This window comes from Erinaceus europaeus, chromosome 6 (assembly GCF_950295315.1).
Source record: "Erinaceus europaeus chromosome 6, mEriEur2.1, whole genome shotgun sequence".
Lineage (NCBI taxonomy): Eukaryota > Metazoa > Chordata > Mammalia > Eulipotyphla > Erinaceidae > Erinaceus > Erinaceus europaeus.
Window position 1 is genome coordinate 58,559,585 of NC_080167.1, and position 16,537 is coordinate 58,576,121.

General features: G+C 40.2%; 1 protein-coding gene across 8 annotated transcripts in view; it reads left to right on the forward strand.

Moving 5' to 3' along the window:
* The window catches only part of MLLT10 (MLLT10 histone lysine methyltransferase DOT1L cofactor), a 192,956-nt gene that overhangs the window by 70,341 nt on the left and 106,078 nt on the right, over positions 1-16,537 (forward strand). For all 8 annotated transcript variants that reach the window (XM_060192261.1, XM_060192262.1, XM_060192264.1 and 5 more), the window contains 2 exons: positions 5,268-5,377; positions 14,957-15,060. In XM_060192261.1, coding sequence (XP_060048244.1) covers positions 5,268-5,377; positions 14,957-15,060 — 214 coding nt within the window. The remainder of the gene's footprint in view (positions 1-5,267; positions 5,378-14,956; positions 15,061-16,537) is intronic.

The following is a 16,537-nucleotide window of genomic DNA, read 5'->3' on the forward strand; positions in this document are numbered from 1 at the left end:
AATCCTTTCTCTCTATGGGTTTTCATTTTCTTGGTAATGTCCTTGATGAAAATTTAATTCAATGAGGTTCAATTTATTTGATTTTGCTGTTGCTCATGTTTTTGGTATCATATCTAGGAATCCATTACCATCCAAATTTACAGATTTAGTTGAACCCATACTTCTAATAATTCTGTTTTCAGCTCTTTCTAGGTTGTTGGTTGACTTTGTATTTGTGTGTGGTATGAATCAAGGGCCCAGTATCTTTGGTGTTGCTGGGTTGTTGTTTTTTATATGGATAATTATATTTTCTTTTTTTATTTTTATTTATAAAATGGAAATACTAATAAGACCATAGGATAAAAGGGGTACAGTTCCATACAATTCCCACCCCCAGAACTCTGTATTTCATCCCCTCCTCTGATAGCTTTCCTATTCTTTAACTCTCTGTGCTACTGCCCAGCCCCTAATAAGATGCTTTTTAATGGTTCTTTTTTCCTTTATTTTTGTTCATCTTTTTAAAAATTTATTATTTATTTATTTATTCCCTTTTGTTGCCCTTGTTGTTTTTTTAAATTTTTTTTAATATTTTATTTTTATTTATTTATTCCCTTTTGTTGCCCTTGTTGTTTTATTGTTGTAGTTATTATTGTTGTTGTCGTTGTTGGATAGGACAGAGAGAAATGGAGAGAGGAGGGGAAGACAGAGAGGAGGAGAGAAAGATAGACACCTGCAGACCTACTTCACCGCCTGTGAAGCGACTCCCCTGCAGGTGGGGAGCCGGGGTTCGAACCGGGATCCTTCTGCCGGTCCTTGTGCTTTGCGCCACCTGCGCTTAACCCGCTGCGCTACAGCCCGACTCCCATTTTCCTTTATTTTTGTTATAGTTTTCTTAAGACAGAGAGGTAAAGAGAGTTAGTTAGTTAGTTAGTTAGTTAGTTAGTTAGTTAGTTAGTTAAAGAATCCACAGCACCGGGGGTCGGGTGGTAGCGCAATGGGTTAAGCTCCACGTGGCACAAAGTGCAAGGACCGGAGGAAGGATCCCTGTTTGAGCCCCCGGCCCCCCACCTGCAGGGGCGTCGTTTCACAGGTGGTGAAGCAGGTCTGCAGGTGTCTGTCTTTCTCTCCCCCTCTCTGTCTTCCCCTCCTCTCTCCATTTCTCTCTGTCCTATCCAACAACAAACGACATCAACAACTATAATAACCATAACAAGGCTACAACAACATGGCAACAAAAGGGGGAAAAATGGCTTCCAGGAGCAGTGGATTCATGGTGCAGGCACTGAGCCCAGCAGTAACCCTGGATGGGTAGGGGGAAGAATTCACAGCACCAAAGTGTGCATCGGTTCATTGGGGCGTCATGCTCAAACCTGGTTCACACACACACTATCCAGGTGAGCTATTTTGTTAGTCTTTTCCTTTGCTTTTAGCAATGAGAATCACCCCCCCCCCTTTCCAGTTGTGGATCTCTTTCTGTTTATTTTCTTCTGGTTTCTTGAGTTTATTGAACATGTAGATAATATTTATCGAATTTGTAAAGTTGTTGGTTGTTATTTCCTCAAATAGCATTATACCCGTTTCCTCCCTTCTGGAATTCTCACTGTATTTTTGATAGGCATTGATCTGCCTCACAGATTTTGTTGAAAGTGGGATTTGGATGCTGGGCAGTGATGCGTTCTGTGAACTGCACACATTACCATGGGCTAGGACCTATGTTCAAGTTCCTGGTCCCTACCTGCAGGGTTGTCTCTTTCTCCTACTATATCTTCCTTTCTCTCAATTTTTCTTTGTATTAAAAAAAAGTGTGTATGTTTCTTCATTCATTCTTTTTCTTGTGCTTCTGAGATTTCATAATTTTAATTGTTTTGTCTTCCAATTTGGTTATTTTTTTTCCTTAGGCTACTCAGATATGCTGTTGAAGTCAGAGTGTGTGGTTTGACCTCAGTTGTAATTGTCAACTCTAGAATTTTTCATTCTTTTTTATAATTTCTTTTGATGTTGCCCATTTGTTGACACATCATTATGTTGGTTTCTTTTTGATACTTGTTCATACTTGCCTTTAGCTCTTGGAACATTTGTAAGACAGTTAACTTAAAATTCTTGCCAAATAAGTCCTGTGCCTGCTTCTGCTGGGACATACTTGTATAATTTATCATGTGAATGAGCTGACCTTTTTTGTTTTCTTTTCTTGGCAGGAAACATTTTCTTGACAATTATATACTAAATATTGTTGTAACTCTGGAAATTAGATAGTTTACTCTTGGCTTTATTTTGCTGCTTGTTGATTTTTGTAGCGTTTATTTAAATGAGTTTCTTTTAAAATGTGTTTGACTGATGGTGGGAATTGTGTAAAGTTGTACCCCTCTTATCCTAAGGTTTAGTCAATGTTTCCTGTTTTAAAAATAAAAAATTAAATAAAAAATGTGTTTGATATTGGAGAGGTAACTCAGTGGAAGAGCATATAATTTATGTGCTCTGAAGCCTGAGTTTGATCCCCAGTACCGCATAAAATGGTGGAACTGTACTCTGCTGTCTTAAAGAGAGAGAGAGAGAGAAGAGAGTTGTATTCTTTATCATTTGTAGTCTCTCAAGTCTCTGTTCATTGTGCTTTATATATAAGTTTTTTTGGGGGGAACAGGGGCACCGGAGTTATTGATGGGTCTTGGTGCCTACACAATAAATCTATTGTTCTTGGCATCGCGTGTGCATGTGTGTGTGATATAAAAACTGAAGAGGGGCATAGAGAAAAAGAGAAAACACCTGCAGCACTGCTTTACCACTTGTAAACCTACCTCTCTGCATGTGTTGTGGGGAGGGCTGGGGGCTTGAACACTAGTTCTTTGTGTGGTAACATGTGCATCATTACCTGGCCCCCTTTTACTGGTGTTTGACATAGATTTTTTAAAAAAATATTTATTTATTCCCTTTTGTTGTCATGGTTGTTTTATTGTTGTTGTTGTTATTAATGTTGTTTTATAGGACAGAGAGAAATGGAGAGAGTAGGGGGAAACAGGGGGGAGAAAGATAGATACCTGCAGACCTGCTTCACCACTTGTGAAGCGATCCCCCCCCCAACCTGCAGGTGGGGAACCAGGGGCTCTAACTGGGATCCTATGCTGGTCCTTGCACTTTGCACCATGTGCGCTTAACCCGCTTCGCTACTGCCCAACTCCCTCACATAGATTTCTTGCATATCAGGTATACAATAACTGAGCTGGAGAGAGACACAATAAAAAGAAAAAGTAATAGAACACATTTTCCAGTTTTTATAGATTAACTCTGTGTTATAGTAGCATTCTCTCAGAGGTTAACCAGTGTGTTAACATCTCTGCCTTGTTTTCTTCTTACTCTGTATGTGGACATGTCAAAGATAAATGTGGGGTCTCCTCTGGTCTTTTTTGAAGATAACATCCTAAAGGGCCAGGCAGTGGTGCACCTGGTTAAGCAATCACATTACAATGTGCAAGGACCCAAGTTCAAGCCCTAGTCTCCTCCTGTAGGGGAAAATCTTCATGAGTGGTGAAGCAGGGCTGCAGGTGTCTCTCTGTGCCTCCTCTATCTCTCCCTCCCCTCTCAATTTTTCTCTGTCTCTATGGAATAAGAAATTAAAAAAATATTTTTTAAAAAGATAATATCCTGTCTTCTGTATGTGTTGTAAATACCATAACAAGCACAGGTTTACTTTGTGTTCTAAATTTCTCATTTAGTTCTCCTTTACTTTTCTTGTTAATTGATATGGAGAGAGATTTGAGTAAGAGAGAATGAACTAGATAGACAAATATAGGCAGCAGAGTATTGTGTCTTATGTGTCTGCTTTTTATGTGGTGGTAGAGACTGAACCCAGGATGGACCTCATACATATGAGATACAGTTTTTACTAGCCAGCTTTCCTGTATTCAGTGCTCTAGTCAGTTCTGAAAGTGGCCTGGACTTGACTATAACTCTATTCCTTGTGCCTTAGGCTAAAATAATTCTCAAGTCATTAAGCCAGGGTAGACTGAGGGCTCAATTCATTTGTTTCTTTAGGATTACTATGCTTTGTTACCTGATACTCAGTGTCTTGAAAACCCCTATCTGAGACCACGAAGCAACTACTTTGATAGTATGTTGCTTTGCCATGTGTGACCCAGATTCGAACCCTGCCTCCACAGCATTAAACCAAACTTCCATGTTGTGAATTTGTCTCTCTGCCTCCCTGTCTCTACCGTAAAAAAAGAAAAGACAACTTTTTTGGGGGTAGGGGCTCAGTTTTTAGGTAGTAGGGTTGGGCTTATATTATTTCATAGAGAGATTCTAAACTTACTCCCCTTTGTCCCATTTGATCTTGATGTGCATGCATGTGTCTAGCTGGGATCTTAGATATGCAGAACTGCTACTGTTGGGCTATTTTTTTCATTCAGAGATAAAGAGGGAGAGAAGTACAGTACTAGAATTTCCCCTGGCATTATAACTCTTCCACATGGTCCCAGGGTTTGAACCTGAATCTTACACATGGAATATATTTGGGGGGGGCGGAGTGGGGGAGAGACACCACAGCATCTCTTTGCCATCCATAGCACTCCTTTTGATATGCTGTCCAAGGTGCTCTCCCATTTGGTGCTGGGATTCAAACCCACGACCTCAGTCACAGTATAGTGAGTTGAGTATTAGAAGTTAAATATTTTAATACTGATATTTAAGGTTAAAGCATTAAAATTTATTTTAGTATTCAGCTACAAAGTTTGCTTTTAATAGTTCTCAGAAGCAGTGGTAATCTTAATTACTTAGCTAGTATTTGTGTTGTTTTTTTCCACCAGAGTTCTCTGGGGTTCAGTGAGTCCACTGCTTCTGGTAGCCTTTCCCCTCCTGCGTTATCCCACACCCCTTTCTTGTAGATATAATGAGAGGGAAGGAGAAACACCACAGCTCTGTTACTGTTTGTGAAGCCACCCCCACCCTGTCCCCCATAGGCTCTTCCATGTGATGGCCCTGTGTGCTCTGCTGGGTGAGCCATCTGCGGGCCCTAACTTTAGTTAGCTCTTAAGTACCAGCACCTGAATTTAAAGATGTTTTCGATAAGTATTTGTTACTTTATATAGTAACTAGAGAGATCTTTAAGAATGCTTTATTCAGACCTGGCTTAACCTCATGCAGGTTATATAATCAGTAATGAGAATTCTTCATGTTTTTGCTGTGAATTGGCGTAAATAGGCTTTTAAAGGATCTCTTTAGAAAGTTGATAATTTTATTTATCTTTGGAAAAGTTCTATTGGAAGTTGGCAAATGACATTATTCTTATTTATTTTCAGGTTGGGCTCATGTGGTTTGTGCCCTATATATTCCAGAGGTACAGTTTGCCAATGTTTCTACAATGGAACCAATCGTTTTACAGTCTGTTCCTCATGATCGTTATAATAAGGTACAGTGGATATTTTATTTTATTTCTGTTTGTAAGTTTTTTTGTTTTTAAATGGCTGAACATAAAAGGAATTCTGTATTTTATTATAGGCCTTCATTAAAATTTAAATTGTAGTTCCAGGGAGTTGGGCGTAGCGCAACGGGTTAAGCGCACGTGGCGCAAAGCGCAAGGACCGGTGTAAGGATCCCAGTTCGAGCCCCCAGCTCCCCATCTGCAGGGAGCAGCTCTGCAGGTGTCTCCCTTTCTCTCCCCCTCTGCCTCCCCCCCTCCATTTCTCTCTGTCCTATCCAACAACAATGACAGCAATAACAATAATAACAATAAACAACCAGGGCAACAAAAGGGAAAATAAATATAAAAGAATTTAAATTGTAGTTCCATCAGATTCCAGTGGGATCTGGAAAAATCATGAAACTATGTTAAAACACATCTTCAAGCTTAATCTTTCAACACAGGGTTCACTGATTTTTCTTTCTTATCATGTTTATGACTATCATGCCAGTCATTGAGAAATTTCACTCACACCATCCCAGTGTGGTTCCTGTTTTGCTCATTCTTGTGTTGTTTAAGTTTCACTGTGCTGCTGTCCTCTAGTGGAGACCATCCCACTCTCTTCCAAGCTCCACATCTCTTGATGGCGCTGCTGCTTCCTGCTATAACATCCCTTCTGCCATTTCATTTTGCCCTTTGCCCTTCCCCATTTATGCTTTGTCTGCTTACCCTGCTCAGACTATATATCTACACTCCCCTTTTGTTGCCCTTGTTTTTTTGTTTGTTTGTTTTGTTTTTGGTTGTTGTTGTAGTTATTGTTGTTACTGATGTTGTTGGATAGGACAGAGAGAAATGGAGAGAGGAGGGGAAGACAGAGATAGACACCTGCAGACCTGCTTCACCACTTATGAAGCAACTCCCCTGCAGGTGGGGGAGTCAAGGGCTTAAACTGGGATTCTTACGCCAGTCCTTGGGCTTTGCACCACTTGTGCTTACCCTGCTCAGACTTTTAATGTCAGCTGAACTTCTCCTCCAGACCCACATGGAAACAGTCCTATTGGGGCTCTGGTACTTAAGTTGGACACACCCCCACCAGGGATGCTTGCTAGGCTTAACTTCACTTCGTGACTTTCATAGTAATAGATTTAAGAGGAAGGTAGAAGAATTGGAATGATTTTATTTAGAGTTAATTTCAGAATATGGTGAAAGGGTACATACAATTTTCCCCATCCATATGATTTGTCACTGTTTTCTGTACTACTATTTAATAGTCTAGTGTTTTCCATAGTTGCATGAAATGGTGTTTTAATCATCATTAAATTCTTGGGCATTTTGATGTCTTTCTTTTTCCATTGATGCACACTATTTAATTTTCTAATGATTTTTTAAAATTTATTTGTGAGAGAGGAGAGGACCAGAGCACTGCTCAGCTCTGCCATAAGGTAGTTGCAGAGATTGATTTGTGACATTCTAGACTTCTGAGATGCTATTTCCTCTGTCCACCTAAAATTCTCCTTTCTTGAGTCTTGTCTTCCAGAAACAAATGGTGTATCAGTTCTTCAAATTTTTTTGCCACTTTTTTGAATTTTTCTTATGCCATTCATTGCTCTATAACTTTCTTGGACTTTGATGGTTGTTTCATGCTGATTTTGTTTATGAGTAGCAGAATGACTAGTGTGGGATTTATGATTTTAAAGTGATAGGAGCAATTGGAAATGGATTGTTGAGTTTTAGAAGACATCAGTCCTAAATGAATGGTATTAATGGTTAATTTGGAGAGTATTAGTGTATTTGGACACTTAGTGTACATCTGTTTTTGTATAAGCATTGTGCTAGACACTAAAAAATTCAGAAATATATACTTTATTCTTTTTAACCTTAAATAGGCAAGTAAGTAATTGAATGTTTATTAATTTTTTTAATTATCACTATTGGATAGAGATAGAAATCGAGAGGGAAGGGGGAGATAAAGAGAAAAAGAGAGACAAACTGCAGCCCTGCTTGACCATTCGTGAAGCTTTCCCCTTTTAGGTAGGGCTGGTAGCTTGAACCTGGCTTCTTGCACATTATAATGTGCACTCATTATATGCCACCTCGCGGGTATGCCACCTCGCGGTATGCCACCTCGCGGGCCCCTTTATTTATTTTCAATGAAAGTGCGATTTAGTGGGCGGGGAGTGACACCAGAGCAATGCTCAGCTCTGGCTTATTTATGACGGTGCTGGAGATTGAACCTGGGACCTCTGAGCCTCAGACATGGAATTCTTTTGCATAACAATAAACATAGTGATATTATCATAGGGTCATCTCTTTATTATGTCCCTTAAGTGTCCACTCTGGAGGGGGCTGGGCAATGACTGGGTAAAACCACATAGTACAAATTGCAAGGGTCCAGGTTGGAGCACCCGGCTCCCTACCTGCATGGAGGTTGCTCTACCAGCATTGAAGCAGGTCTGCAGGTGTCTTTCTCTCTCCTTCTCTGTCTTTCCCTCCTTTCTCAATTTCTCTCTTTCCTATCCAATAGCAGCAACAACAATGGGGAAAAAAAAAGAGTCCACCTCTGGAGTAGTGGAGTTGGTGTGTGCAGGCACATTGTTATTATTGTCTTCATTGTCTTAGTCATAACTGGGTCTTTAGTACTTTGACCAACTTTTTCAGATAGACAGAGAAAGACACCACAGCGCCCAAAGTCCCTTCAGTATGGTGGTGACCGGGTTGTGCTATGATAAAGCAAGCACACTATCCAAGGGAGCTGTCTTGTGGCCCTAACAATTCTTTGTTCAAGGAAATCTCTATACATGAGTAGAGAAACTATCTAGAACTGAGGAAATTATACGTTATATTTTTTGTTTCTCTGATGATGTTTTAATTTCATCATACAACCTTGCTTTATATAGGATTCTTGGACAGTTTTATTCTTTGAGCATTTTGAATGCTGTTTATCTGTGTTTAGCTTCCTTTGTTTCTGAGTAGATTATTGAGATCTCATCAGATCTCACCGTTTATTGAGATTCCTTTTCATGTGATGATCCTGTGTGTTGCTGGAGATCAGACTCAGTCTTATTCATGTACTCTTGTCACTGACCGCTTTGGCACAAGTTTTTTTTTCTTTCAATTATCTTTTTTTTTTAAATATTTATTTGTTCCCTTTGTTGCTCTTGTTGTCTTATTGCTGTAGTTATTATCATTGTTGTTATTGATGTCATTGTTGGATAGGACAGAGAGACATGGAGAGAGGAGGGGAAGACAGAGGGAGGTAGAGAAAGATAGACACCTGCAGACCTGCTTTACCGCCTGTGAAACGACTACCTTACAAGTGGGTAGCCAGGGGCTCAAACCAGCATCCTTAAGCCAGTCCTTGTGCTTTGTGCCACGTGCAAAATCCCCACCACCAGAATTCCACATCCCATCCCCTCCATTGGAAGCTTTTCTCTCTGGGAGTATGGACCCAAGGTCACTGTTGGATGCAGAAGGTGGAAGGTCTGGCTTCTGTAATTGCTTCCCCGCTGAACATGGGTGTTGACAGGTTGATCCACACTCCCAGCTTGTTTCTGTTTTTCCCTAGTGTGGCAGGGCTTTGGAGAGATGGGGTTCCAGGGTACATTGGTGAGGTTGTCTGCCTGGGGAAGTCAGGTTGGCGTCATGACAGCATCTGCAACTTGGTGTCCCAAAAAACATTGAAATATAAAGAAAAATAAATTGTTTAATAATTAAGAACCTAAAGGCAAGAATATAGCAGATGAGATTTGGGGTCTCCATTTTGGGAAAAGTTAGTAGGTATATTCCAAGGGACCCTTGCACAAGTTTTTATTTTCTAGAAAAGAGTGCTGACCACTTCTCTACCATAGTTGTATTCATTCTGCTCTCGTATTGTGCCATGACCTCGTGCATGTAAGGCAGGCTCCTGCTGAGCCATTTTCATGCTCTGTTTCTCTCATTTTATTTTATTAATTTATTTACTTGATACAGACATGCAGAAATTGAGAAGGAAGGGGAGATAAAGAGACCACTTGCAAAGCTTTGCAGGTAGGGACCAGGGGCTTGAACTTGAATCCTTATGCTTTGTAAGGTGTGCTCAACCAACTGTGCCACCTCCCAGCTCCAGTGCCCTATTTAAAATTTGTTTAATTAATTAATTAATTAATTAATTTTTCCCTTTTGTTGCCCTTGTTGTCTTTTTGTTGTTATTGTTATTGATGTCATTGTTGGATAGGACAGAGAGAAATGGAGAGAGGAGGGGAAGACAGAGAGGGGGAGAGAAAGATAGACACCTGCAGACCTGCTTCACCACCTGTGAAGTGACTCCTCTGCAGGTGGGGAGCCGGGGGCTTGAACCGGGATCCTTTTGCCGGTCCTTGCGCTTTGTGCCACATGTATTTTTTAAAATTTTGGACTCCTAGTTAGAGTTGTTGAACTTCTGAGATAATGTGAATTGTTTTAATCAGATTTGGAGGGTTTTTAGTTGTTTATTCAGATTCAGTCACCCCCTTTTTCTCCCAGTGTTATATTATGCATATGTTGATTGATTTAATGGTATCCCACATTTTTATGAAACTGTTCTTTCAGACTATATCATGTAAATACATTAATAAAATAAGTTACATACATAATTTATTTTCTAATGATAAATAAAAAGAGAAAGATAAGCCAGAGCACTGCTCAGCTCTGGCATGAGAGTCTTGTGTAACTATTATGCTATCTCCCAAGCTCACTAGATTCTTTTTTTAAAATTGCTCTTTATAGATGAAGTCTATTTGTTGTATCTTGCTTTTTATTATTTCTTTTTTTTATTTCTTTATTGGGAGATTAATGTTTCACAGTCAACAGCAAAATACTTTGTACATGTATAACATTTCCCAGTTTTCCACATAACAATACAACCCCCACTAGGTCCTCAGCCATCATGTTCCAGGACCTGAAGCCCCACCCCCAACCCCACCCAGAGTCTTTGGTGTAGTACACCAACTCCAGTCCAAGTTCTGCTTAGTGTTTTCTCTTTTCTCTTCTGATCTTGCTTTTCAACTTCTGCCTGTGAGTGAGATCATCCCAGATTCATCCTTTTGTTTCTGACTTATTTCACTTAATGTGATTTCTTCAAGCTCCACCCAAGATGGGCTGAAAACAGTGAAATCACCATTTTTAATTAGCTGAGTAATATTCCGTTGTGTATATAGACCATAACTTGCTCAGCCACTCATCTGTTGTTGGACACCTGGGTTACTTCCATGTTGTATCTTTCTTTTTCTCTCCTCTCCCCTTTTATTTTGGCAACTCAGCTCTCCTATTATGCATTTTAAATTCCAGTATTTTTTGTTTGAAGTTTGTCTCCTAAATTCAGTGTCTGAACTTCTTTAGTTTTTGCTGTTTGCTTTATCTTGATACCTGGGCCACACGTCACTGCCTCTTATCTTAATTTTTTTTTTTTTTTTGTTTAAAACTAGCTATTCTAGAGATTTTTTTTTTCCCCTTTTTGTATCCTATTTGGCTAGTTTTAATGACTTGACTTGAGTAATTCTCTGGTGTCTGTTTTTGTTTTTAAAAACTTGACCTCTTCTTGTTGTTCTTGGTCCACTATTGGTCAGAAACTGTGCTTAAAGCTCCCTTAGTTAAATTTTCACCCTTTAGCATTTGATATGCATGTAACTTAGAGACTATTTGCTAAGACTCAAGCTTCTCATCCAGTTATTTCTGAGAACCAGCGGTCTTAAGCATACACACAATCTTTCAGAACATCAGGTGTAAGTGTGATTTTATTTTCAAGGCTTCTTAGGAGTTGCCCTTGGGTCAGAGTAACTTAGTGTTTAGCTAGGTTTTGATCGGAGATTGTACTAAAGCCTCTTGTGCTTTATTGATTGAATTTGTATGTGGTTTGGAAAATGCTTTTAAGTCGATCCCAAATCCCACTTTGATTTCTCCTGATCGAGTGCATCTTAGTTCATGTACACTGCTTTCTGGATGCCACAGGGATGAGTAATCCTAGCAGGACCCTATTGACAGAATTTCTGTTAATCTACTGGCTGTTTCTTATAGTATCTTGAGCTACCAATTCTTTCCTAATTGCTCAGCACCAAAGTGTTTCTGAGAGTGCCCTTAGGCATGAACTTCTAGGCCCTGTTCCTAATAAAATCATTTCTCCAAGAAAGAATTGCTCATCTTTTTGCTCTTTTTAAAATTTTTTTTAATTATTACTTATTTTCCCTTTTGTTGCCCTTGTTGTTTTATTGTTGTAGTTATTATTGTTGTTGTTGTTGATATTGTTGTTGGATAGGACAGAGAAATGGAGAGAGGAGGGGAAGACAGAGGGGGGAAGAGAAAGACACCTGCAGACCTGCTTCATCGCCTGTGAAGCGACTCCCCTGCAGGTGGGGAGTTGGGCTCGAACCAGGATCTTTTTGCCGGTCCCTGCACTTTGTACCACGTGTGCTTAACCCACTGCACTACTGCCAGACCCCATGATCCTTTTGTTCTTAAGATGGAGGGGGGGTCCCCCACCCCCTTCCCATAGTACTGCTCTAGAACTAGGGATGGAGACAGCATTCTGTTTTCTCCCAGAGAATTGTGTTCTGTAACAGAATGCTGGGAGGAACAAGGGTAAAAATGCATGATAGCCCCTGGTCTTCTCAGCTTCCTAGCATGGAATTTCTGCTCTATTACCATGCTGCAGATGGAGTGATAGAATCTGTTAAGGTGGGTACTAGAATGCCGAGGACCGGACTCACTGGAGGCTCGACTCTCCTAGGAGTATAGGAAGAGAGCATCTCATCTCCATGACCACACAGGAAGCAGTGGAAGAAGCCATAGATTCTCACTGTTCTCAGTGAGGTTTAGTAGATTTTCTTAACTGTTTTTCTCTGCTGCTGCTGTCTTTAGGACAGTTTTCAGAGTCTTTCAATGGTTATTTTTCACTTAACCATTTCGAGTCTTTAAAAATTTTTTTTTTATATTTCCTTTTGTTGCCCTTGTTTTATTGTTGTAGTTATTGTTGTTGTTATTGATGTCATTGTTTTTGGCTAGGGAAGAGAGAAATGGAGAGAGGAGGTGAAGACAGAGCTGCTTCACTGCCTGTGAAGGGACTCCCTTGCAGGTGGGGAGCATGGGGCTCAAACTGGGATCCTTAAGCTGGTCCTTGCACTTCACCAGCTGCGCTACCACCCCACTTCCTCTTTTTTTTTTTTTTTTTTAATTTTTTTATTTAAGCAGAGCACTGTCAGTTCTGGCTTGTGGTCCTTCCAAAAGTCTAAGTCCTTTCTCTCTTTTTTTTTTTTTTTAATTTTTAAAATGAGATCTATCATATGTGCTAGTTGAAGTGAATGGTGCCTTTTCATTATCAATTCTTTTTAGAAGTTACTAAGGTGGGTTTTTTTTTTTTTTGCCTCCAAGGTTAAGCTGGGGCTCAGTGCCCACACTACACTACAAATCCACTGCTCCTGGAGGCCATATTTTCTCATTTTTGTTGTTGGATAAGACAGAGAGAAATCGAGAGAGATGGGGAGGACAGAGAGGAGATGAGAAAGACACCTGCAGACCTGCTTCACGGCTTGTGAAGAGACCTTCTCTCCCCCTTTTAAGCTCTGTTTGCATATTTTCTATTCTAGTCTGCTCTCTCCTTTTCTCCATAGGTCCCTTTATCATTGTAAACTAAAAATGTACATACTATAACAGCTTCACACTTTCTCCCTGTAATTTGAACAGTTAGGGTTGCTTTTAATGTTGGTTGGTTTTCTTTCAGAGTTACAGTATGGTTTTTGTTATTTAGTTGTTACATTTTGGGTTATATTATTGAGCTTTAAAAAACGTTGAAAGGTGCTATTCGGAACCATAATACAGGGTAGTGGGTAGCTTTTTTTTTTTTGCTTCCAGGGTTATCCCTGGGGCTCAGTGCCTACACTATGAATCCTCTGCTCCCGGAGGCTATTTTTTCCCCCTTTTGTTGTCCTTGTTGTTTATTATTGTTGAATAGGACAGAGAAAAATTGAGAGAGGAGGAGAGAAAGAGACCTGCAGACCTGCTTCACCGCTTATCAAGCAAACCCCCCTGCAGGTGGGGAGCCGGGGACTCGAACCAGGATCCTTATGCCGGTCTTTGGGCTTTTCACCATTTGTGCTTAACCCACTGTGCTACCTCCCAGCCCTCGCTTCTTGGTTTAAGAATACTTGTAGTCCTGTTAAAGTTGGCTATGTTGACTATATTCTTTTCATTTTTTTTTGTAAATTTTTATTTTCTTTTTATTTATTTATTTATTTATTGGAGAGATAGCCGGAAATCGAGAGGGAAGGGGGAGATAGAGGAACACCTGCAGCCCCGCTTCACAACTTGCAAAGCTTTCCCCCTGCAGGTGAGGTCTGGGGGCTCAAACTTAGGTCCTTGCACAGTGTAAGATGTGTGTTCAACCAGATGTGCCACCACCCACTCCCAGTCTCATTTTTTTATTCCATTTTATTCAGTTGGCTATCTTACTCATTTTATACTTGTAGATTGCCCCTTAAGTAATTCAGTGTTTCATGAAAAGATGATACTCTCAATTGTTCCCAGTCAATATTGCTGAGTGTTCATTAACTGTTACCTTTTAAGGGCACCTTTGCCCACCTTAATATATCATCCAGAAGTAGGATATCACAGTTGATGAGACTGAATGACAGCTTATATAGAATTCTTATGGACATCTGGAGGATCAGAGAGCTTTCCTTGCCTATTCTCATAGGCCTGCCCATTAGCTCTTAGGTCCCAACTTCCCCTTAGAAAGGGAAGACAAACTCCCCTTTTGCAAAAATCAGTTGACATTGTGGGGACAAGTGAGGACTGTGGTAGGGTATGTTGTCCTGGCATTGGCCCAACTACCTATGAAACAGTCTTCCTTTCTTGCTGGTTTTTTGTTTTTTCCCATCCAGGTTTATCACTGGGCTCAGTGCCTACACTACGAATCCACTTCTCCTGTGGCCATTTTTTCCCCAATTTTTTTTGGATAAGACAGAGAGTGCGAAAGAAAGATAGACACCTGCAGACCAGGTTAACAGCTTGTGAAGTTGACTCCTTATAGGTGGGGAGCCGGGATTCTTGCACGGGCCCTTGCACTTTGTACTATGTGCGTTTAATCTGGTGCACTTTGGCCTGGCCCTGCAGGTTTTTTTTCCAGGGTTATCGATGGGGCTCTGTGCCTACACTATGAATCCACTGCTCCTGGAGGCTATTTTCCCCCTTTTGTTGCCCTTATTGTTTATTGCTGTCGTTGTTGGATAGGACAGAGAGAAATGGAGAGAGGAGGAGATGACAGAGAGGGTGAGAGAAAGATAGACACCTGCAGGCAGACCTACTTCACTGCCTGTGCAGCGACCCCCCCTAGCCCTGCAGGTTTTTTAATCTAAAGAAGTTTGTGTGTCCATGAGCTATACTATGACTGTTTGTATGTCCTTGTTGACATTTTCATGTTTATAAAAATTCTGTTCCTGTAAGAAAAAAATAAATTTTTATTTTGACAGATACTTGACAAGAAACCAGACCTTTGATTTCTAAAGGTAATTGTGAAAGTCTGTATCATGTAAAGCTCTCATATTTTGTTTTCATTTTTGTTTTTTTGTATCTCTACTTAAGACGTGCTACATTTGTGATGAACAAGGAAGAGAAAGCAAAGCAGCCACTGGTGCTTGCATGACTTGTAATAAACACGGATGTCGACAGGCATTCCATGTCACTTGGTAAGCATGTTTGCACAGAACTGAAGTGGGGAATGTTTTGTAAATTAGCTACCCAAGTATTATTTATCAATACATTAGCTTAACTGGAATATTTTACGTTTATATTTATTTATTTGTGATAACACAATTCTAGTAATTGTGTATATATATATATATTAAAATTTATTTATTCCCATTCGGTTGCCCTTGTTTTATATTGTTGTTGTTTGTGTCGTTGTTCTTGGATAAGACAGAGAGAAATGGAGAGAGGAGGGGAAGTCAGAGGGGGAGAGAAAGATAGACACCTGCAGATGTGCTTCACTGCCTGTGAAGCAACTCCCCTGCAGGTGGTAGGGGGGCTCTAACGGGGATCCTTATGTTGGTCCTTGAGTTTTGCGCCACCTGCTCTTAACCCACTGTGCTACCATCTGACTCCCAATATTTGTTTTTTTTTTTTTTTTAATATTTATTCCCTTTTGTTGTCTTTGTTTTATTGTTGTCGTTATTATTGTTGTTGTCATTGTTGGATAGGACAGAGAGAAATGGAGAGAGGAGGAAAAGACAGAGAGGGGGAGAGAAAGACACACCTGCAGACCTGCTTCACTGCTTGTGAAGCAACTCCCCTGCAGGTGGGGAGCCGGGGGCTCAAACCAGGATCCTTATACCGATCCTTGAGCTTTGCGCCACGTATACTCAACCCGCTGCACTACTACCCGACTCCCAGTTTATCTTATTTTTAATGAGAGACCAAGGTACTGTTCACCTCTGGCTTTTTTTTTGGGGGGGGGGGGCGGGGCAGTGGGCAAGTTGAACTTGGGGCCTTGGAGCCTCAGGTATGAGAGTCTGTATAACCATTATGATATCTCCCCTGCCCACTTTAGATATATTTCTCAGCATAAAATTTCAAGAGCAAAAAAATCATTTTTAGACTAAAGATTGGAGAGAGAGTTTACTTGATAGGGCACTGACTTTGCCACATGCAAGGCCCAGGTTCAAACCGTGGCACATCAGAGGAAATGGCACTGGAGAAATTACTAGTACTGTGTCTCTCTCCCTCGTGCCCACTCCTCATCTATTTCTCTCTCTCTGAGTGAGAAGGTGGCCTGGAGTGGTTAATTACAGGTCTTGGCTTAGGCAAAAAAAAAAAAAAAAAGTATGTGTATATATATGTGTGTGTGTGTGTGTGTGTGTGTGTGAAATAAAAAATAAAACATATATATATAAGAAAAGTTTAGGAATAACATGTATGTACTAATTTTATGAATTAGTCTATTATCAGCCGGCCAAATTTATGCAGTGTTTATTTCATGTGCTGTTAATGTTTGGATTTATGAAACCTATTTTAAATTTTAAATCACTTTGGTGTTGGAGACAAAAGATTTGGTTTTCATAAAATTTTAAAAATAATATACTTGTTTCCAAAAATGAAAACTTTTGGGAAGGAGGGGAGGGTGTAGTAAGAGATAAATGTAGTTTTGTAAGGTTAGAAGTGAAAAGG